Here is a 22,132-nt window from a genome sequence, read left to right as displayed (position 1 = left end):
ACAAGGGCACACTGCTGACTCATATCCAGCTTCTCCTCCACTGTAATCCCCAGGTCCTTTTCTGAAGAACTGCTGCTTAGCCAGTCGGTCCCCAGCCTGTAGCGGTGCATAGGATTCTTCCTTCCTAAGTGCAGGACTCTGCACTTGTTGAACCTCATCAGATTTCTTTTGGCCCAATCCTCCAATTTGTCTAGGTTACTCTGGATCCTATCTCTACCCTCCAGCGTATCTACCTCTCCCCCCATCTTAGTGTCATCTGCAAACTTGCTGAGGGTGCAATTCATCCCATCATCCAGATCATTAATAAAGATGTTGAACAAAACCAGTTCCAGGACCGACCCTTGGGACACTCCACTTAATACCAGCTGCCAACTAGACATTGAGCCATTGATCAATGTCTAATTAATGATCTAGAGGATGGTATGGACTGCACGCTCAGCAAGTTTGCAGGTGACACTAAACTGGGAGGAGTGGTAGATACGCTGGAGGGTAAGGATAGGATACAGGGGGACCTAGACAAATTAGAGGATTGGGCCAAAAGAAATCTGATGAGGTTCAACAAGGACAAGTGCAGAGTCCTGCACTTAGGACGGAAGAATCCCATGCACTGCTACAGACTAGGGACCGAATGGCTAGGCAGCAGTTCTGCAGAAAAGGATCTAGGGGTTATAGTGGACAAGAAGCTGGATATGAGTCAAGAGTGTGCCCTTGTTGCCGAGAAGGCTAACGGCATTTTGGGCTGTATAAGTAGGGGCTTTGCCAGCAGATTGAGTGACGTGATCATTCCCCGCTATTCGACGTTGGTGACACCTCATCTGGAGTACTGTGTCCAGTTTTGGGCCCCACACTACAAGAAGGATGTGCAAAAATTGGAGAGAGTCCAGCAGAGGGCAACAAAAATGATTAGGGGGTTGGAGCACATGATTTATGAGGAGAGGCTGAGGAAATTGGGATTGTTTAGTCTGCAGAAGAGAAGAATGGGGGGGGGGATTTGATAGCTGCTTTCAACTACCTGAAAGAGGGTTCCAAAGAGGATGGATCTAGACTATTCTTAGTGGTACCAGATGACAGAACAAGGAGTAATGGTCTCAAGTTGCAGTGGGGGAGATTTAGGTTGGATATTAGGAAAAACTTTTTCGCTAGGAGGGTGGTGAAGCACTGGAATGGTTACCTAGGGAGGTAGTGGAATCTCCATCCTTAGAGGTTTTTAAGTCCCGTCTTGACAAAGCCCTGGCTGGGATGATTTAGTTGGTGTTGGTCCTGCTTTGAGCAGGGGGTTGGACTTCCTGAGGTCCCTTCCAACCCTGATATTCTATGATCACTACCCGTTGAGCCCGACAACCTAGCCAGCTTTCTATCTACCGTATAGTCCATTCATCCAATCCATACTTTTTAACTTGCTGGCAAGAATACTGTGGGAGACCGTATCAAAAGCTTTGCTAAAGTCAAGATATATCACGTCCACCGTGTTCCCCATATCCACAGAGCCAGTTATCTCATCATAGAAGGCAATCAGGTTGGTCAGGCATGACTTGCCCTTGGTGAATCCATGTTGACTGTTCCTGATCACCTTCCTCTCCTCCAAGTGCTTCAAAATGGATTCCTTGAGGACCTGCTCCATGATTTTGCCAGGGACTGAGGAGAGGCTGACTGGCCTGTAGTTCCCTGGGTTCTTTCTTCCCTTTTTTAAATATGGGCACTCTATTTGCCTTTTTCCAATAGTCTGGGACCTCCCCCGATCGCCACGAATTTTCAAAGATAATGGCCAATGGCTCTGCAATCACATCAGCCAACTCCCTCAGCACCCTTGGATATATTAGATCTGGACCCATGGACTTGTGCATGTCCAGCTTTTTTAAATAGTCCTTAACCTGTTCTTTCACCACTGAGGGCTGCTCACCTCCTCCCCATACTGTGTTGCTCAGTACAGCAGTCTGGGAGCTGATCTTGTCCGTGAAGACTGAGGCAAAAGAAGCATTGAGTACTTCAGTTTTTTCCACATCATCTGTCACTATGTTGCCTCCCTCATTCAGTAAGGGTCCCACACTTTCCCTGACCACCTTCTTGTTGCTAACATACCTGTAGAACCCCTTCTTGTTACCCTTCACATCCTTTGCTAGCTGCAACTCCAATTGTGCCTTGGCCTTCCTGATTACACCCCTGCATGCCTTAGCAATATTTTTATACTCTTCCCTAGTCATCTGTCCAAATTTCCACTTCTTGTAAGCTTCCTTTTTGAGTTTAAGCTCACCGAAGATTTCACTGTTAAGCCAAGCTGGTCGCTTGCCATATTTGCTATTCTTTCTGCACATTGGGATGGTTTGTTCTTGCTCCCTCAATAAGGTTTCTTTAAAATACAGCTAGCTCTCCTAGACTCCTTTCCCCTTCATATTAGCCTCTCAGGGGATCCTACCCATCAGTTCTCTATGGGAGTCTAAGTCTGCTTTTATGAAGTCCAGGGTCCGTATTTTGCTACTGTCCTTTCTTCCTCTTGTCAGGATCCTGACAATTCTCATCTACCATAAATAATCTCTGATTAACATTTACTGAAACTGAGTACAAGTGACAGAACCTGTCCCTACATGATTAGTTGAATGGAATAGGGTTCCACATCATACTGTCCTCCAGCTAACTGAAAGAAAGGGATGGAAGGCTATATCATTTGGTACGCACCCAAGCTCACCCAACTATGAGTAAGATAATTTGTTTTAGGTATTCCTTTAGTCTTTGATAGCAGTGTTGATGTCAAGGTAGTAAACAGAATAGTCGCTAACTAAACTAGAGCATGCTCATGTCTGCTTTCTTTGAAACATATTACAGTATTTGTGGTTTTATTTATTTTTAATAGGAAAAGGAAAAGAAGTACATGCTTCCCTTGGACAACCTGAAAGTGCGGGATGTTGAAAAAAGCTTCATGTCTAGCAAACATATTTTTGCCTTGTTTAACACGGAGCAAAGGTAAGGGAAGGCGCCAGCCAGTGCTTTGCAAATAGGTCTGAGAAGATGTACAATTTAATGAAAATGACTGCAGTTTTGGTGCTCCCATTAAATGAGACTTTAAACCTCTTCAGTGCTTTCAGCTCATCTCTTTCTGTGCTATTGCTTTAATCCTGATGCATGGCACCAAAAGTTAGCATTAGATCATTCTCACTGTTCATGGTGTGGACTCAAGACCGTGGTTAGTCATTTTGCTCTTTTGAATGAGTTACCGATCCTCTCCCTATCCTATTTTTATGTGTTGCTGGACCTTCCATCTGTGACTTTTTTGTACTTTATGGGCTAGATCCTGGTTGAAATTGGCAAGCTCCATTGACGTCAATAGAGCTACATTAACCTACACCAGTTGAGGATTGGTCTCTCAATTCTACAGCAACAATATGTCTCTAGTCATCAGTCACTGTAGGTGATTTTTAAAAAAACAACTGAGGGACGAATGAATGAGATACCTCTGTCTTCCTAATTCATTTGAATCTTAATTCAGCTATGTTCCACCTGACACTTTTCCAGCTAGCCTGCAGCTTCTGAGTAAGGAGTGGTGAGAGTGTCGTGCCCCTGTGGAGATATGCTTCTAAAAAGCAGGAGAGTGTGACTAGTATACAAACAGAAAGGAAATGTGAACACTGCAACACACACCCAAATGCAAGTGATCAGTGCTCATTCTAAAGGGAGGAGTCGTGTTTGAGGTTGGCTCAATGGAGCTATAGCATTTCAGTAGATAAGCTGCATTTTCTGGAGTCCTATTTTCAAAAAATCAGTTTAAGTACCTTTAATACTTGTCCTTTATCTTTTCCTTCATTCACCCCATCCTCCAAAGCTTTGTGATGTGCTGAAATGTCTTTCTATCTAAGAAGGACTGGATAGGACTCTCTGTGGAATCGGTTTTTATTGCTCCTGAACTGACTAGAAGTGATCATTGCACAGCAAAATAGGCACTCTCTCCCGCAAGGGCTGAGTGGGCTATCTCTGAACCACTCCCAGTTGCTGCTGGCCTCCAGAGCGAGAGACTAAGTTTGAGTCTCATGCTTGAATGCCCCATAAAGTCTTGCGGTACAACTGGTAAACCGTTGGACTGGGCTCGCATGTTCGTATTCTGTTTCAAACAGTGCACTTGGAAAATTTCTCCCAAATAACCGTTAGGAACATGAGATAAAACACTTGACCATTTGCATTTCTAGACCCCGCAGAAAGCTTTTTAAACCTTTTTTTGCCTTTTCAGAAGTTGTTTGTTCTGAAATGTAAGAGAAATGATCTGTGGAAGCTGAAATGTAATTTAACTGTTCACACACATAGGTCAGTCATGGAAGATAACTTTGTAGTGATGGATCCTTGTCAATTTTATTGATTCTGTGCAAAGTATAGGAATATTTTTTAAGGCAGGCATGTAGTTCAGCCCCTAGGGTCGGGGGGCCTTATGTTCCACAGGGGCGATTCTCCTTTGTTGTGCTAATGGTTATGAATATTTTGTGCTTTTTAAATATTAATGGGCAAACTGCTATGAAAAAAGGAGAGAAACAAATCATTTACCTTTTCCAGTTCACAAAAAGGGGTGGAGTGATTTTTCACATTTTCACCGGATCGTCACGTAGAATGTGGGGTGAGGATTTTAGATACGTATATGTAAAATCTGTTAGAGCTACTACCCACTCAGCTTTTGACTGGGCCTCCTGCATTCTGAAGTTTCATTAAAAGCATCCTGAAATATACATGGACATGACAGTGCAGCAATAAGATGCCAGAATCATGTCATCTAAGTAGAATTCCATAGCAGAAAGAGATGGGCTCCTTGGTTATGGGAATCCTTTTATTAAATTATATTTAAAATGGCAATTTCTTTGCTATCATGCTGCAGCCGATTTTCCCTTGATCTTTCTAGAAATCTCCCTTTTTGGCTGAAGTTAAGTGTATTGGTTTAATATCTAATACTGCCTCATGCTAGGAATTGCCTGCAATAGCATTGTGGGGGTGTTGAATGAAATTATCTAGTGCAGGGGTTTTCAGTCTGGTGGTCATGAACATGTATTGGGGTTGTGACCACCCTGCCCTTCCCACCTTGCTAGGTTGAGGGTGGAAGGTCTTGGATAGAAAAGGTTTAGATCCACTGGTATAATGGATCTCATTTTATTTTAAAGTTCCTTGATCATGAAGATATTTTTCTGGGGGTTGGAGGGGGGGTGCAGGGGGAATGTTAACTGTGAGAGTCTGCACTGTTCATTTTTTTTATTAGTATAAAATAAACTCCGTGTCTAGTCACTCCTTTCATACTACTAACTGAGAAAGAAGTCACCCTTTTTTAATTTTTGCCTGTTGAGGGTTTCTCTGACTCCAAGGATTTCAGTATTTAAGATACAGATAATTAAAGAACAGTAGTAAAGCCATCTACTATAACATCCCAGAATGTTATGTGGGTCATTCTGTGTTCCTCTTTCCTCCTTAATCTCAAGCAGCATCCAATTTTTGTGCATCGCCTAGGCAAAGTTTTAGTGTGCATTTAAAAATATATAAATTGTTAAAGCAAAGTCTCCCTTTAGTCAAGAGAGTTTTCTTGATGACTGTTCTCTCATTCCCAGCCTCTTACTGCCAAGGTATTTCCTGTAGCCATATGTTTCTGATATTGTACATTTCAATAGCTTCCTGGATTATGCATACTGCATTTTTTCCATTTATGAAAACCTCCCCAGTTGTGAAATATAGTTACTAGGGGAAATCCTAGTTTTGCTGAAAAGAAGGGTAGACAGGCTTAAATAGGAGACTGTAGATAGATGAGTAAGGAAACTAACAATCTCTGTCACGTTGATTTACTGCAGAAGTCAACAGCTCTCTGACAGAAATCAAATGTGATATGGTAATGTGTAATGAACGAAGGCTATGGCAATTGATTTAATGGAGAAGATAAATTCTCATGTAATGAAACATAATTGTGTGTGTATGAACAGCCTGTGTTGTGAAATAATGAATTTAAATTCCTTTCTGATTGCTTTCTAAATTAAAATTAAACCACTGAAATGGAATAGGAGGGATATGCTGCTTATCCAAGTAACATTGCCTAAACAGAAGGAAAAAGAAACTAGAGGTGCCTTCCAGCAAACCAAATAATTGTTAAAAGCTGTAGAGAGATACCATGTATTTAAACCATACGTACTACTAAATTTCACATGCAGGGGCGTACTAGTGTAGATGGGCTCTTTTGATTTACTTAGGTAGAATTGTTCGGGGCTAAAGCAAATGGTATTAGAGAAACTGCCATTTGACTCGCTCTCCCATTTTCACAATGATTGACTGGCATTCTGTCATAAGCAGAGCTAATAAAGCCAGGGAGAGGATTTTCTGTCCAATCATACGCTCATGAACAGTAGGTCCACATCCAACGGCTGCACTGATGAATAAGCCCGAGGCTCCTGGGCAAAGTTCGAGAACAAACAAAAAATAATAATTCTGTCTTTCCCAGAAAGTTTACTTTTCTTCTAGAATTTCAGCACAAACGCTTTGCCCACTACCCACCTATTTCCCGTAAAAACTATCTGCTGATTTATATATTTTTTTCTTTCAGGCAAGTACTTTAGCTTGGGACAAGCATTATAGTCACAAATGTGCCTCTTTTTAGGAACTGTACAACAGTTCCAGCTGTCTTTAGTTAATAAGGGGAAGCAATCATAGTCTCTGATGATCTTACTAATGGCTGTGGAATTCCAGATAGTGCAATTCACTGCTTAATTTGTGCCAGGGCTTGCTGGGGCTGAGCCCCGGCACCTCTAGGCATGAGAGTTCATAGCCCCAGCACCTCTAGGCTTGTTGCGTCAGTTATGAAAGTAAAAAAATTGCTGGAGCCCCAGCACACCTCTCATTACAAATTAAGCACTGGTGCTATTTCATTTAATTTGTTTCTGTGCCACCTTAAAATAACCCTTACAGCCTTGTAACAGAGAGGCAGAGCTTTTTGGTTGACTCACTCTATTGGCAGGTATTCGAACCTTGTATTAAGCTGCTGCAATTTCTGCTGACTCCTTGTGGCAGGAGCAGTTTATTCTAGCTCCACTTAGGATATCAGAAGGGCTTTGAATAAGCAGAAGTGTGAGGGGTGCATCTTCCTCCCCTCTGCTGTAAGCAGAGGGAGAGTTCCCCTTCCATGTGTTCTCCTGAATTTAGGGGAGATCAGCTCCCTCTTCTTGCTGCTGCTTCTCCTGGTGAAAAAGGGACACACCAGGAGGGAGATTTTGGAGTTATGGAGCCAGAGGAGGAAGCTGGTCTGTTTTTTTGTTTGTTTGTTTGTTTTTTTGGTGGCTGGAGTATTTGTTTGCTGACTCCTGCCCTTACCTGCCAGTAGGGGGAGCAGAACCTGATGGGGAGAAGAATTGTCTGGTGGGGAGTCCCTTATCTACCTCCTTTTTCCCACAGGAAGCTCTATTCTCCTGTTTGATTCCCTCTCTCTTCCAGGGTGGCAGAGAGGGAAAGAGGCTCCCTCATCTCACCCTACCCGGCTCCAGGGGAAAATGGAGACTCTGCATCCCCTCCCCTAGCCATACTCTCTAGTAGAAACCAAATGATCTTGTCAGGTTCCTCTCCCCTCATGGCTGTCCATAGTGGGGTCTGTGGGTGGAGAGGTGGGTTTGGAGCACAAGAGATGTTCCTCTGCAGTTACACAGACTCACACTGAGGACCCAAATAATAGAGGGCCTGATGGAATAGCTAATAATGGCACTTGGGTGTGCCAGCACCTGCTATTCTCTGGTGGAGGCTGTCTGTCTAGAGGCTGAAGCTTCAGTCTGAGGAACAAATAGTAAGGCAGGTAGAGGAACCATTGTGAAGATAAAGTCTTGGGGACGCTGAAAGAAAAACCAAAACGATGCTTACCCAGATGATGGGGTGAGCCACCAGGCCCTACATGGATTGTGACTATCAGGTTACATGGTCTAGCTGAAGCTGCATGGGCTGAGATACCCATGGGAGTGTCGTGTGACTGCTGAGCGAGTAGAGACGATGTCGCCATGTGTGCCCATGCTGGTATGGGAGAGCTTATTCAGAGATGAGCAAAGGCAGACAGCAGAACTTGTTCTGAGTCATCCCTCATTCCCCTATGTGTAGGGGGCAAGTAGGCTGACTCTGGGGAGGGGTGCCGTACTCATTCATTAGCCTGGGTAGTTGTCTTCAGGAGAGATAGGGAACATTTCCTGGACCCTAGGGGACGTTCAAGAATGTCATTCAGGACTATGGCACAGGAAATGCCACAGGCAGAGAAGAGCCTGGGTCTTCTGGAGGCAACATGTGACTTGGGGAGTTGGGTGGGTCCTATGTGGGTTGCAAAGATGACACAGATTAGATGTTCTGGGAGGGAAGCAATGTACCGGGCCTCTTGTGAGCCCCATCCCATTAGCAAGTATTAGAACCTTGAATAAAGCTCTTAAATTTCTTCTGGCTGCCACAGGGCAGCTGGTTACCACCACCCCAAGATATAAGAGGGATTGGGGTGGCACCCAAAAGAGAAGAAACTACTGCAGGGAGTTAAGACAAAGGAGGTGCTGGATGGACGCCAAGCTCAGGGAGGAAGCTTAGGCTGAAGTGTATGTTTTGTTACTGTTTTTGATTTACCAAGAAAGCCAAGCCCCAGGGAGAGCTAGGGGATGAGCCTATTCATAGCCCCATATGTGGTGTTACAAATGAGGGAGTGAGAGTGCATTAAAAAAAATTCAGATGAATTTTATCCAGAAAACAACTTTTTGAGGTTTGTAAACTACAACGAACTTCTGGATTCTGTTCAGTATTGAAGCAGTTGTAATCTAAAGAAATCCGACTTAAATGAGTTTTAAGCCCCAATTGCAGTTCAGTAGCTTACTGCTCTGCCTTATCAGTCCTTTCATTTATATCACCATTCAGGGGAAATAGTAGAACACAGCATTTGCAGGTAGGGGTCTTAGGACTGGTATTACAGAGCAAAAAAAACTCTTAAGAAGAAGCAGCAGCAATGCTAAAGTCAGAACAAATAGCTTATTTGTTGTGTTTTGCTTCAAGGAGGCCTCTCATTACCTGTAGAATTATGGAAACATAGCAAAAAAATAAGATATTTTTTAGTGGTTTATATGGAACAATCAAGTTTTTTGGTGCAGTTTGCCAAAATATTGCTGAGTCAGTGAACTAAGCTGTTTGCTTGGAAAAAACAATGTTCTCTAACATACTGGAAGTAGGTGCAGCAATCAACATTTGCTATTTATTTAGTATTTTTTAAAGTGCTATATAGGTAGACTTGGAAGGGTTGGATTTTTATCAGTAAATGTCAGTTTCCCTGTACACACACTAACTAACGGAAAAAATACTTCCATCAATAATCAAACTTCACAGATAGGCAAGATCAGAAAAATGCTGCTTGAGAACTTATTAGAGTTTGAATTAAAGTATTTATTTTGTATATTTTTGACATATATACTGTTGACAATTTCTGTGTTAACAGCTAGAAAGCTTAAACTCTTTGAATCTCAACATCTATTGGCATAAAATAATCGTTGTCCCCTCCCTCCCCCAGGTTTCCCACAACTGACATTTTAAATTGATAAAAGTAAAAAATAAAAAAAAAAAGCTTAAACCCCATAATTTTGCACAACTGTGACAATTTAAATCGATAAAAATTGAAAAAAAATACTTTGATAATATCAATGTTTATTTTAATCAAAATTATAGAAAACATTGAATTTTGCCAAGCCTCTCTGTAGGGATGGTACCTAGGAAATAACTAAATTTACTTCAGTTTTATTCTACCACCATTATACTAGTATAAGCACACTGTTCTTAGGCAAATCATGTTGTTTTCTGTTAATTGTTAGTATTACTCTACCAACATGTGTGATTATAACAAACAACTCCCTGTCCAGAAACAATGGAATCCTAAAGGCTGAGTTATATCTAAGATAGAAGCTATATTAATTTCATTCTAGAATATTAATTGGATAGTTTTGTGCTGATTTAAATTATTACTGCAATTAATTTAAATTAAATTATTACTACTGATGAACAGTGAGATGTGAGTTATGGATATAGTTCTGTGATGGATATATTTGAAATTTAGACACTTTCATAATCAAAGTATGGCTACAATGATTAGTATATTATTCTCTCTCTGCTCATTTTTCCCATTAGGACAGTAGTTATGTTAATTTAAAAATCAATATACTTCAGTGGGACTACTCAAGTGGGTTTGATTTGTAGAGTAAAGCTCTTAAGCAATTTTCTTTCTTAGCATTTTCTCGGAGATGTTCTGTTTGGTTCTTCTGGAAAAAAAAGAAATCGTTTGAAAGTCATGTGTAATTAATTTTAATTAACACACACACACACTCATTGGAGTGAACTGAAATGGCACGCCTTTGTAGAAAATGTTAGTCACACATTGCTGCTAACTCACTGCAGATGGATAGCTTCATAAAGAAAATATTTGCAGAGCCCTAACTTCATCGCGTTTATTATTTCTTTCCTTTAAAAAAAATTGGCTGCCTGTATTTAAAAACTGCTGTTATGGAGTTTCAGGTGTGTATAACAATATGCCAAAGCACACTTCAAATCCAGTGTATTGTATCTAGCTTACTTAGAGTTGAGTTAATATCTAAAATGTCTTGAGTGTATATTTATTGAATGTTTAGATTCCTGTTCTCTTTTACATGGCTGTATATTAAACTAATATTGTGTATGCATTTTTTCATTTTATGGTAATTTTCAACCAAATTGAAAATATCCAATATATGCAACTTTTTAGTTTTTCACTCCAAAAATTTGGCTCAGTCTGCATTCAACTCTGGACTTTTAAAGTCAGTTCTATTATGATGCAATAAATATAAAAAGACCCAGAAATTCACAAAATAATGTTAGATGGCAAACATTCCTGTTTTAGGACCCAATCCTATATCACATGGAGTTATCTGTAAGCCTGTGAATAGTTTCAGTGACTTCAATGGGACTGTTCAGGTTAAGAGGGTGTGGGTGTAGTCAGTGTGTGGGTTATTTTTTTTTGTTTGTTTCCCTCCCTCCCCCCAGAATCGGGGCCTTAGTGGTTGATGAGCTCAATACTGCATATTTCACAGACATTCCTGCTCTATAATTTCTAGCTGTATTTGTCATGGCATGTGTGCGGACTTATGAGTGCGGATAAATGCCTCCTTATAATCTAACTTGATGGTTTTTGCTTTATAGCTTTATATATTCTCTAATAATTACATGCCACTTACAGTACATCTGCTTATCAAGGTATAGGAGGCCCATCATCATTATATCTCAGCAGCTGCCTGTGCACAAAATTAATATGTTGATACACTTTTATAGAAGAAGAATTGAAATGGAAATTATACAGCAGTTGCCCTTAAAAACATGTCAGTTTTGCCTTAGATACGTAGGTATGGTTACAAAAGTATGAAGGAATTGCTAGAGAAATTGCAAATATTGACATCAAGCTATATACTTTAGTAATTTAATCAGCAATTTTTTAAGGGTGACCACTGTACAATGAAATCTACCCTAAGCACTGTTGCCAGTATGGTAGGCAACTTTAAGATCGTCCCCTGTGGTTTTCAGTACAATTTTTTTCAGCTACTGGTTAAAGACTGAGACCACGTTAGTTCTGCTTTTTTATATGGTAGGTAACTTGATGGAATGTTCTAGGGCACCAACATTTGGGGCTGGTGTGACAGGAATCCTACAGGTACAGAAGCCCTGACCTTGATACCAGCCACATGTGCTATCATTAAGGCTATGATTTAGTCACAGGTATTTTTAGTAAAAGTCATGGACAGGATATGGGCAATAAACAAAAATTCATGGCTCCTGACCGGTTCATGACTTATACTAAAAATACCTGTGATTAAATCTTGGGGAGAGGGGGGAAGGCGTGGGGGGCTGCTGCTAGGGGAGGGGTCTGGGATCTGCTGCTGCGGGTGGCACCCAAGGCTAGCGGCTCCAGCTGCTGGGGGCCATGGACTGCAGCTGCTCCAGCTGCCTGGCCAGGGACCACTGCCCACGGCCGCGGACTGCGACTACTCTGGCCACCCTCGGACCCTGCCGGGGGCCGCCAAAGCAGCGGCTGATTTGGCTGTCCCTGGGGGGCCACCTCAGCATCTGGCCCTGGAGCCAGCTGATTTGGCAGCCCTGGGATCAGCCACACTGGCCCTTGCAGAAGTCAGAGAGGTTGCGGAAAGTCACGGAATCCATGACTTCCACGACCTCTGTGACAGACATAGAGCCCTAGCTATCATGGAACTTATCTGGCACATTCCTGTTTCCTCTCCTGTGCTTTCAAATACCTCCTTATTTCGTGCCCCACCACATTAGAATCCTTATATTAGTGGAAGATTTAATCACCCATTGTACCAGCAGAAGGTATTAATACAAGCTGCCACTTTGCTTCTCTCTGGAGGAAACTGTTAAAAAGTCAAAAACTTCTATTTTAGATGGTTTTGGAAGGGTGAACTCCTCCAACTCCATGACATGAATGGAAAGGTTTTGGGATGTCTCCTGCCCTGAATGGAGACAGCTGGGAAGAGAGGTTTCTCAAGTGAGTGTATGAATGTGGGTGTGGGCTGCACATGTATTGTGGATAACTCACTGAGCATGTGCAATAATAGAAAGATTTAGTATTAGGTACCATTCACTCTGCTGTATTGAAAGGCCCATCACCATTCCCCTCTGCACACACAGATAGAGAGGCGCGTGATCTCACTTGAATTGTGTCTTCCTTTGTTTTGTCAGAGGTTTTCTGTGTGACTGACTTTTGGTTAACCTTGGGCAATACTGTTGAAATTTGTTTAATGCCATAGCAACTTCATTTTCTAAGTACAACTCTACTAATTTGGATGTTACATTTTCTTTCAAAAGTCAGAGATTGTTTTTGTGATATTTTTCTCACCTTGGATTAGTTTCTCCATTTCACATTCATTAGATCTGTTTAAGTTTCTTTCCACTGGGTTGAAAAACCTTGTTTGAAAGGATTTTTATTTTGTTAGCTGTGATCTATGAGCCTCTTTGTACTATTATAATTATATTATAATATCTCTGTGCATAGAAATCAGTAGAGGGACTTTTAAAATGGTTCTGGGATGGAAAAACACATGTTAATTTCTACATAGGCAGATGTACATTTATTTAAAGTAACCAAAAATGCTCCCTGCCTTGTGACAGTTATGACTAAAAGCTCTGCCAGAATAATACTAAGTACAGTTCTCTAACTCAGGCCCTTAGATGTTTTGGTCAAACTCCCTGAGATATAAAGCTGCTGGAACATCACACAGGGTTGATATTGTCAAGGAACATTTACATCAATAAGTAGGTCATTGCAGATCTTGAATGAATCTGCTTGAAAGAAATCCAAACCCCATCTTATCCTAATGTGCATAATGAACTCTGTGAGCCTGGAGCTCCATAATGATCAAGTGTACGGTATCAAAATACTATGATATATAATAAATTACAATTTGGATAGGAACTAGACGAACCAGTACTGCCAACCCAAAGTGTTAAAAAATAGTCAGGCCCTTCACATCTCTTCAACCATGAGGGCTAGAAGCCTTTTTTGTTTTGTTTTGTTTTATTTTTTTATGGAAACTGAGATTCTCACATAACCACAGGATTCCAGGAATTTTGAGGCATCAAGAAAAACACCAAATATCACAAGACTCAAGATAAAATAGTGAGAACTGGCAACCCAGCAAACCATTTGTAGTAATGTGGGCTTAAAACACTCTCAGATTACACATAGCAACAGCAGAACATACCTACCACAATATATTTACATATACAGTGGGCACACTTGAAAATCTAATTCCAGTTCTGGAATGGTTGGTCCATTGAAAGTGGTTTTCAATAGAAACCTGGGTTTTCAGTTAAACATAATTTTTTATGAAAAGCGCGTTTTGCAGAAAATTGAGTTTTCATGAAAGAACGGAAAACCAAGGTTTTTGGCTGAAAACTGAAACTTTTGGAACAAATAATAACAATAATATATGAAATGTTCAGTCTTTCAATTAAAAGTTGAAGTTTCCTGTAGGAAAACCCTCCCCTTATTTTCCAACCTGCTCTTATACTGGTTCTAGCAGTATTCCTAATTCCAAGTATATGGCGTATTGGTAGAACATTGCTAGAATCTCTCTAAAACTGGCATGAGTTTATTAAGTACATTCACTAGGTTTCTTTAGCAGAGAAACTATATGAGGTAAAGACTCAGAAATTTAGTAGCTAGAGAACTATTGTTATTGACCTGACCAACGCCTTCGGGTCCATACCCCACCATCACATCTTCACCACCCTGGGAGAGTTCGGGATGCCAGATACCTTCATCCAGATCCTCCGGGACCTCTACAAGGACTGCACCACCACCATCCGCACCACGGATGGAGAGACGAACGCCATCCTCATCTGCCGCGGCGTGAAACAAGGATGCCCCCTCAGCCCTATCATCTTCAACCTGGCCATGGAACCACTCATCCGAGCCATCTCCAGCGCCCGACCGGTTTCGACCTGCATGGCAAGAAAATCAGCATTCTGGCCTACGCAGACGATCTGGCCCTGGTCGCCGACATCTCAGAAAGCCTCCAGCAAATGCTCGACGTCACCAGCCAAGCTGCCAAGTGGATGGGCCTCTGCTTCAACCCCAAAAAATGTGCCTCCCTCCACGTCGACGGTGGCACCAGGGCACTGGTCCGGCTGTCACGGTTCCTGATCCAGGGCGAGTCCATGACCTCCCTCGAAGAGGGAGAGGTATACCAACACCTCGGCACACCCACAGGAGTCCGCGTCCAACAGACCCCCGAAGACACCATCGCGGAGATCCTGCGAGACGCAGCCCAAATCGACTCCTCTCTGCTCACCCCCTGGCAAAAGATCAACGCCCTCAATACCTTTCTGATCCCCCGCATCTCCTTTGTTTTCAGGGGATCGGCCGTAGCCAAGGTGCCCCTGAACAAGGGCGACAGCACCATCAGACAGCTGGTGAAGAAGTGGCTCCACCTTCCCCAGAGGGCCAGCACGGACATCATCTACATTTCCCACAGCAGGGTGGCACCAACGTATCTCGGATGGGTGACCTGTGCAACGTGGCGGTGATGATCTACGCCTTCCGCCTCCTGACGTGCCTGGACCCGACGATGAGGAGCATTGCGCAGGAGGCTGTATGGGGCGTGGTCAGGAAACGCATCACCAGGGCCCCCTCCAAGCAGGACGTTGCCACTTACCTCAGCGGCTCCCTGGAGGCTGAGTTCGGGAGAGAGGGGGGAGACCTGTCCTCTCTCTGGTCCCGCACCCGCAATGCCTTGAGACGCCTGGGTAAGAGGATAGGCTGCTGCTGGAAGTGGTGCAAGGAGCGCCGGGAGCTGAGAATACTGGTGCCACGCATAAAGTACCACACCATCGTCACCCCGACCGCCAGAGCTATGCTGGAAAGGTCCCTGAAAGATGCCATCCACTGCCACTATGCCAAGAACCTCAAGCGGAAGCCACACCAGGGCAAGGTGTTCGAGGTGTCCAGCAAGTGGGACGCCAGTAACCACTTCCTCCGCGGGAGCACCTTCACCAGGCTTGCTGACTGGCAGTTCATCCACAGGGCACGACTCAACTGCATTCAGCTCAACAGAGCCATCCACCACAGCAATTGGGACCAGTGCTGCAGAAAGTGCAGCTACACAAATGAAACCCTGCCGCACGTCCTGTGTGGATGCAAGCAGCACTCCGGAGCCTGGTGGCACCGCCACAATGCCATCCAGAACCGGCTGGTGAAAACCATCCTGCCGTCCCTGGGGAAGATCACCCTCAACTCCGCCATCCCCGGGACAGACAGCTGACTGCGACCCAACATCGTCGTAACGGACGCAGAAAAGAAGGTCCTCCTGGTAGACGTCACAGTGCCTTTTGAAAACAGGTCACTGGCCTTCCACGAGGCCCGAGCACAGAAGGAGTCGAAGTACACCCCGCTGGCCGAGACCCTGAGAACTCAGGGCTACGAGGTCCAGATACTCGCCCTGATCGTGGGAGCCCTGGGCTCGTGGGACCCCCACAACGAGCCGGTTCTGAGAGCATGCGGAGTCGGTCGACGCTACACCCGGCTCATGAGACAGCTCATGGTGTCTAACACCATCAGGTGGTCCAGAGACATTTATACAGAACACATCACAAGACACCGCCAATACCACACTGAGTAACTGAGACCACTGACCAGGGAAATAACCCATTTCCTTCCCTGACGAACCAAGGGATGCACCCCACCCATGTACTCATTCGCTACGCCAATGCTGACTTGGACTCCTTATACATTCCACAGGTGGCGTACCCAAGCCCACTTATCCACTGATACTTGAAAAACTCTTGCACCTCAATCTGGGTCTATGTCGGTTATGTGATATGTATGTATCTCTTCACCCTTGCACCCGGTCACCTGTAATCCCTCATAACCCAAGCCTAACCCCAGATATACAGTACCTTCCCTCTTAACTTGTGTATATTTAATTTTAAACATTCACTTTAATAAAAAAAATTATATCCTCTTTGGAAAGGCAGAATTACAAGGTAAAGTAGTTGTTCCATATCTGTAGTTGTATTGCCTATCTCTACACACCTCTACGTTTTGACTTGGTTTTGTTTTGCTATGTAGGGCAAGAAATAAAATTAATTCTGTTATACATAGTTTTACTACAGTGTTAGCATTGTTAGTTGCAAGCAAAGTGCTTTATATGAGAGCTCTACCTGGTGCATGAGCTAGTGGGTGGGGCATTTCAGGCAGTCCTGCATAATGGATATCTCTAGTTGCCTTCAGACCCTGCCATGAAGGGGATGACCCAGATAGTAGCTGGGTCAGTGGATTTACAATCTCAGGAAAAGGAGTTGATAGGTCACTAGAGTAAATGTCCAGTCACTTTTAATTGTATGATAATTTGTTTTGCAGTATATATTAATATTTATATTTGATATGGCAGTAGTGCCTAGGGACACTAAGAGCTCCGTTTTTGCTAGGCATTGTAGAAATGCATAAGACAAAGAATTCACAGTTTAGGCAACTGTAGGTAACGTATGGGGGAAACAATCAAATAGCTGGGAGTTCACAAGAATGATTAATAGCTGAGAGATAACAGTAAAATAAGCAAGTTGCATGTTGTTGTCCATTAAGCAGAAGTTTCAGCATATCATCTTCCCAGTAATGTGTGATTAGAGGGGGGGAAAGAGAGAGAGAGAGAAAAATATGTTTGATAACTTTTCCTGGAAGTAGAAATGACTTCTCTATTCAATGTAGTTAATCTCAAAACATCAAATTATGTTGTAATGTACAGGAATACAACTCTGTGTATAAGGTATATTACAGTTTGTACATAGAAAATATTAATTTTTGTCTCCTTCATATTAAATATTTGTATTAGTTTAATTTTCAGTAATGTGATTATGGAAACATTTCTGTCTTTGTTAAATATGTAGGATATTACATTTAAAATTATGATACTTTACAAGAGGAAATAGTGTAAACAATAGTGGGGTATGTAGATGTGTGGTTTTACATGCAGTTTTCCTGTGTTAGTATTTGAAGAATTTTCAAATATTTAAATAATTGATCATGGAAAACCTAGAAAAACTACTACTCATTGGCAGTTCCATGTGTATTTTCTGTATTTCTCTTTCCATGTTCTTCACAGCTATAAATGTTTGCATATAAACAAAATTTGTGTTGCTTAGAAGTTCACCTACTCCTGCTTCATACTCCCCTGTCTGATGTCATTTAACTTGAGTTTATGACATCAGTTAGTTGCTATTGAGATGATAGTGATATCCCAAGATTATTGCAACCTATGTGAAATAAACAGATGATGCTTAAAGAATATCCTGTTCCTGTGCAAATATTTTTAGTAATTCTAAAAGGCGGAAGAAAAAAAAGAAAATTTCAATTGTTTTAAAAAAAAAATTCAGTTTTCCATGAGACATCAGTAGATCCTTAATGAGTAGAATCATAGAAGAATCATAGAATCATACAAGATTAGGGTTGGAAGAGACCTCAAGAGGTCATCTAGTCCAACCCTCTGCTCAAAGCAGGACCAATACCAACTAAATCATCCCAGCCAGGGCTTTGTCAAGACAGGCCTTAAATACCTCTAAGGATGGAGATTCCACCACCTCCCTAAGTAACTCATTCCAGTACTTCATCACCCTCCTAGTGAAATAATGTTTCCTAATATCCAACCTAGACCTCCCCCACTGCAATTTGAGACCATTGCTTCTTGTTCTGTCATCTGCCACCACTGAGAACAGCCGAGCTCCATCCTTTTTGGAACCCCTAGCCCCCTTCAGGTAGTTGAAGGCTGCTATCAAATCCACCCTTACTCTTCTCTTCTGCAGACTAAACAAGCCCAGTTCCCTCAGCCTTTCCTCTTAAGTCATGTGTCTCAGCCCTCTAATCATTTTTGTTGCCCTCTGCTGGACTCCAATTTGTCCACATCCTTTCTGTAGTGGGGGGGGGCTCAAAACTGGACGCAGTACTCCAGATGTGGCCTCACCAGTGCCGAATAGAGGGGAATAATCACTTCCCTCGATCTGCTGGCAGTGCTCCTACTAATGCAGCCCAATATGCCGTTAGTCTTCTTGGCAACAAGCGCACACTGCTGACTCATATCCAGCTTCTCATCCACTGTAATCCCCAGGTCCTTTTCTGCAGAACTACTGCTTAGCCAGTCAGTCCCCAGCCTGTAGCAGTGCATGGGATTCTTCCATCCTAAGTGCAGGACTCTGCACTTGTCCTTGTTGAAGCTCATCAGATTTCTTTTGGCCCAATCTTCGAATTTGTCTAGGTCACTCTGGACCCTTATCCCTACCCTCCAGCGTATCTACATCTCTCCCCAGCTTAGGGTCATCTGCGAACTTGCTGAGGGTGTAATCCATCCCATTATCCAGGTCATTAATAAAGATGTTGAACAAAACCAGCCCCGGGACCGACCCCGCTAGATATTGAGTCATTGATCATTACCCATTAAGCCCAACAATCTAGCCAGCTTTCTATCCACCTTATGGTCCATTCATCCAATCCATACTTTTTTTTAACTTGCTGGCAAGAATACTGTGGGAGACCGTATCAAAAGCTTTGCTAAAATCAAGATATATCACGTCCACTGCTTTTCCCCATATCCACAGAGCCAGCTATCTCACCATAGAAGGCAATCAGGTTGGTCAGGCATGACTTGCCCTTAGTGAATCCACATTGATTGTTCCTGATCACCTTCCTCTCCTCCAAGTGCTTCAAAATGATTTCCTTGAGGACCTGCTCATGTAAAACATGTTTCTTTTTGTAAGATTCTGTTACTTACAGAAAAACATGAGATGTTCTTTAGAGGTTATTTTTGCCTTGGTTTTGGACAACGCTGCTCATTTCCCTGTTTGAGGAACAGGGTTAGAAGAGTCCAGTGGTGAGTGTGCTAAAATGGGCCTTGAGACCTGGGTTCAGTTCCCTGCCCCGCCCCCCCCCAACTTGATGTGTGACCTTGGGTGAGATAGTCTCTTTGTGCCTCAGTTCCCCATCTGTAAAATGGGGATAATAGTACTTCCCTACCTCATGGATGGTGTGAGGATAAATAAATAAATTAAAGATTGTGAAGCCCTCAGTAATATAAGTACCTGGGATGGACAGAGGTGTACAATAACTTAGTCGTGGCCGTAGGATGCACAGACAGTCATTAGCACACCTGGACTAGAATCCAGGAGTCCTGACCCAGTCTCCTGCTGTAGCCAGTAGCCCACACTCCCTTCTCATTCATTGCTTAAAATACAGTGAAATTTGATGTTGAAAGTAATAATTTTCATTGCAGGTACACAACACTCTGGCATTCTAGCCCTGAAAAAGATTTTTGACTAGCTAGTGGTATGATTTTTTTTTAAATTTTTATTTATTTAGGTTTTTGTTTTGTTTTTTTGCTGTTGCAGTGAAATATATTTTGATTCTTGCCATCTTGTGGAATATTGTGTCCAGTTCTGGTGCCCACAGTTCAAGAAAGATGTAGATGAATTGGAAAGAGTTCAGAGAAGAGCCACGAGAATGATTAAAGGGTTAGAAAACCTGCCTTATAGCATTAGACTCAAAGAGCCCTATCTATTAAGCTTAACAAAAAGAAGGTTAATGGGTGACTTGATCACAGTCTATAAGTATCTACATGGAAAATAAATGTTTAATAATGGGCTCTTCAATCTGGTAGAGAAAGGTCTAACGTGATCCAATGGCTGGAAGTCGAAGCTAGACAAATCCCGACAGTAAATAGAGTGTAAATTTTTAATGGTGAGAGTAATTAGCCATTGGGACAATTTACCAAGAGTCGTAGTGGATTCTATCACTGACCATTTTAAAATCAAGATTAGAAGTTTTTCTAAAAGGCTGTGGGAATTACTTTGGGGAAGTTGTATCGCCTAGGTTATACAGGAGGTCAGACTAGATGAACACAAAGGTCCCTTCTGGTCTGGGAATCCATCAGTCTTCATCCCCGGGGGGAGGGATAGCTCAGTGGTTTGAGCATTGGCCTGCTAAACCCAGGGTTGTGAGTTCAATCCTTGAGGGGGCCACTTAGGGATCTGGGGCAAAATCAGTACTTGGTCCTGCTAATGAAGGCAGGGGGCTGGACTCGATGACCTTTCAAGGTCCCTTCCAGTTCTAGGAGATAGGATATCTCTATTATTATTTTTTTTTATAGCTTTTATTTTGTGCCGCCTCACATTTTAGCTGATCTTTTTTCCATAACTGTGGCAACCTAATTAATTTACCTAAAACAGTTAAAACCAAAAAGTTTCCAGGCAGCAAATCAGCAAGTTCTATCCAGCTGCCTTGTTTAGCCTCTCTGTCCCTTGTCACCATATCCTTTAATTTACTTTACTTTACACATATTGATTCCAAATTCCCAAATGGTGTAGATGAAATAAGATTCAGATATCTCTGCTCCCTGTCTAAGATAACCCAGATTTCTTAGCTACTCGTGTGTGTAATATATTTAGAGGAAAAAGAAATAATCCATTTTAAATCTCAAATAAGTCAAGTCAGATTGTACCCATCATCTTTTGCAGTTTTAATTAAATATATAAACTCACTAATAATGCCATGTATGCCTATATGCTGATATGGGCATGTTTCACTTCAATGTAGCATAACACAAATCACTACCCATGATAGTACAGAAATGGTAGTTTATTGCTAAATGTCCAGGTTTTATACCCATCTATTTCCCAATACACCATCTGAAAAACAGGCTTAGGAGTTAGTTGTCTTTCAGATGATATTGTCATTAATAGGGGAGGGAAAATCTCCGGCAAAGGTGAAGTATAACAAACCTATTGTACTCCAGATATGTAAAAGGTGAAAGTCCCAAAGTCCCTGGAATGCTAGAGAAATGGACTAACTAGTAGTAATACTGGATATAATTTTCTGGTTGCACAGTTTGTCTAAAAAATTCTCTCAAAATATGGTAACATATATTGCTAGAGAGAGTGCTTCTAATATAAAATGCCTTTGGACCTCTAATTATTGCTGTGTGAGTTAGTGATCTTTTTCATCCCCCCAAAAATTGCTCCATTAGTGCTAGGGAAAACAGTCTTGTTGCAATTAAAAATGGATTCTTGCATCTCTATTAAGATCTAGCAACATGTGGTTTCGCAATTTAGCTCAGCTAAGCTTGTAGCCTTTCCTGAAAAGACAGTTGGCTGACCAATTTACAGCAATCTAGTCTGTGTATAGACATTGAATTAGGTAATAATTCATGGTTAAACCATAAAGGAAAAATCCTGTTCTATTTAATGGAGAACGTATAAGTACAACCGCCTTGCGGATCATGTATTTTTTCTTTTCTCTTTTCTTCCATTAAGCTACTCCCTAAACACAATTAATCCACCTTGTTATTAAATTAATTGCATACAGTAGGTCGCTGGTTCTCAACCAGGGATCTGGGGTCCCCTGGGGTGTCGAAAGCAGGTTTCAGGGGGTCCACCAAGCATGGCCAGCATTAGACTCGCTGGGGCCCAGAGCAGAATGCCAAAGCCCCGCCATGCGGGACTGCAGCTCATGACCTCAAGCCCCACCACCTGGGGCTGAAGCCGAAGCCTGAGCAACTTAGCACCACCCTGTGGTGTGGGGCCCTGAGCAATTGCCCTGCTTGTTACCCCCTAATGCTGG

General features: G+C 42.4%; 1 protein-coding gene across 5 annotated transcripts in view; it reads left to right on the top strand.

Annotated features, from left to right (window-relative positions):
* DNM3 (dynamin 3) overlaps positions 1–22,132 on the top strand; it is a 318,627-nt gene that overhangs the window by 204,111 nt on the left and 92,384 nt on the right. For all 5 annotated transcript variants that reach the window (XM_054037812.1, XM_054037811.1, XM_054037814.1 and 2 more), the window contains one exon: positions 2,849–2,958. In XM_054037812.1, the coding sequence (XP_053893787.1) occupies positions 2,849–2,958 (110 nt within the window). The remainder of the gene's footprint in view (positions 1–2,848; positions 2,959–22,132) is intronic.

The sequence above is a fragment of the Malaclemys terrapin genome, chromosome 8, assembly GCF_027887155.1.
Source record: "Malaclemys terrapin pileata isolate rMalTer1 chromosome 8, rMalTer1.hap1, whole genome shotgun sequence".
NCBI lineage: Eukaryota > Metazoa > Chordata > Testudines > Emydidae > Malaclemys > Malaclemys terrapin.
Note: the sequence above shows the minus strand (reverse complement) of the source record. Positions and strands in the feature narration are given on the sequence as shown.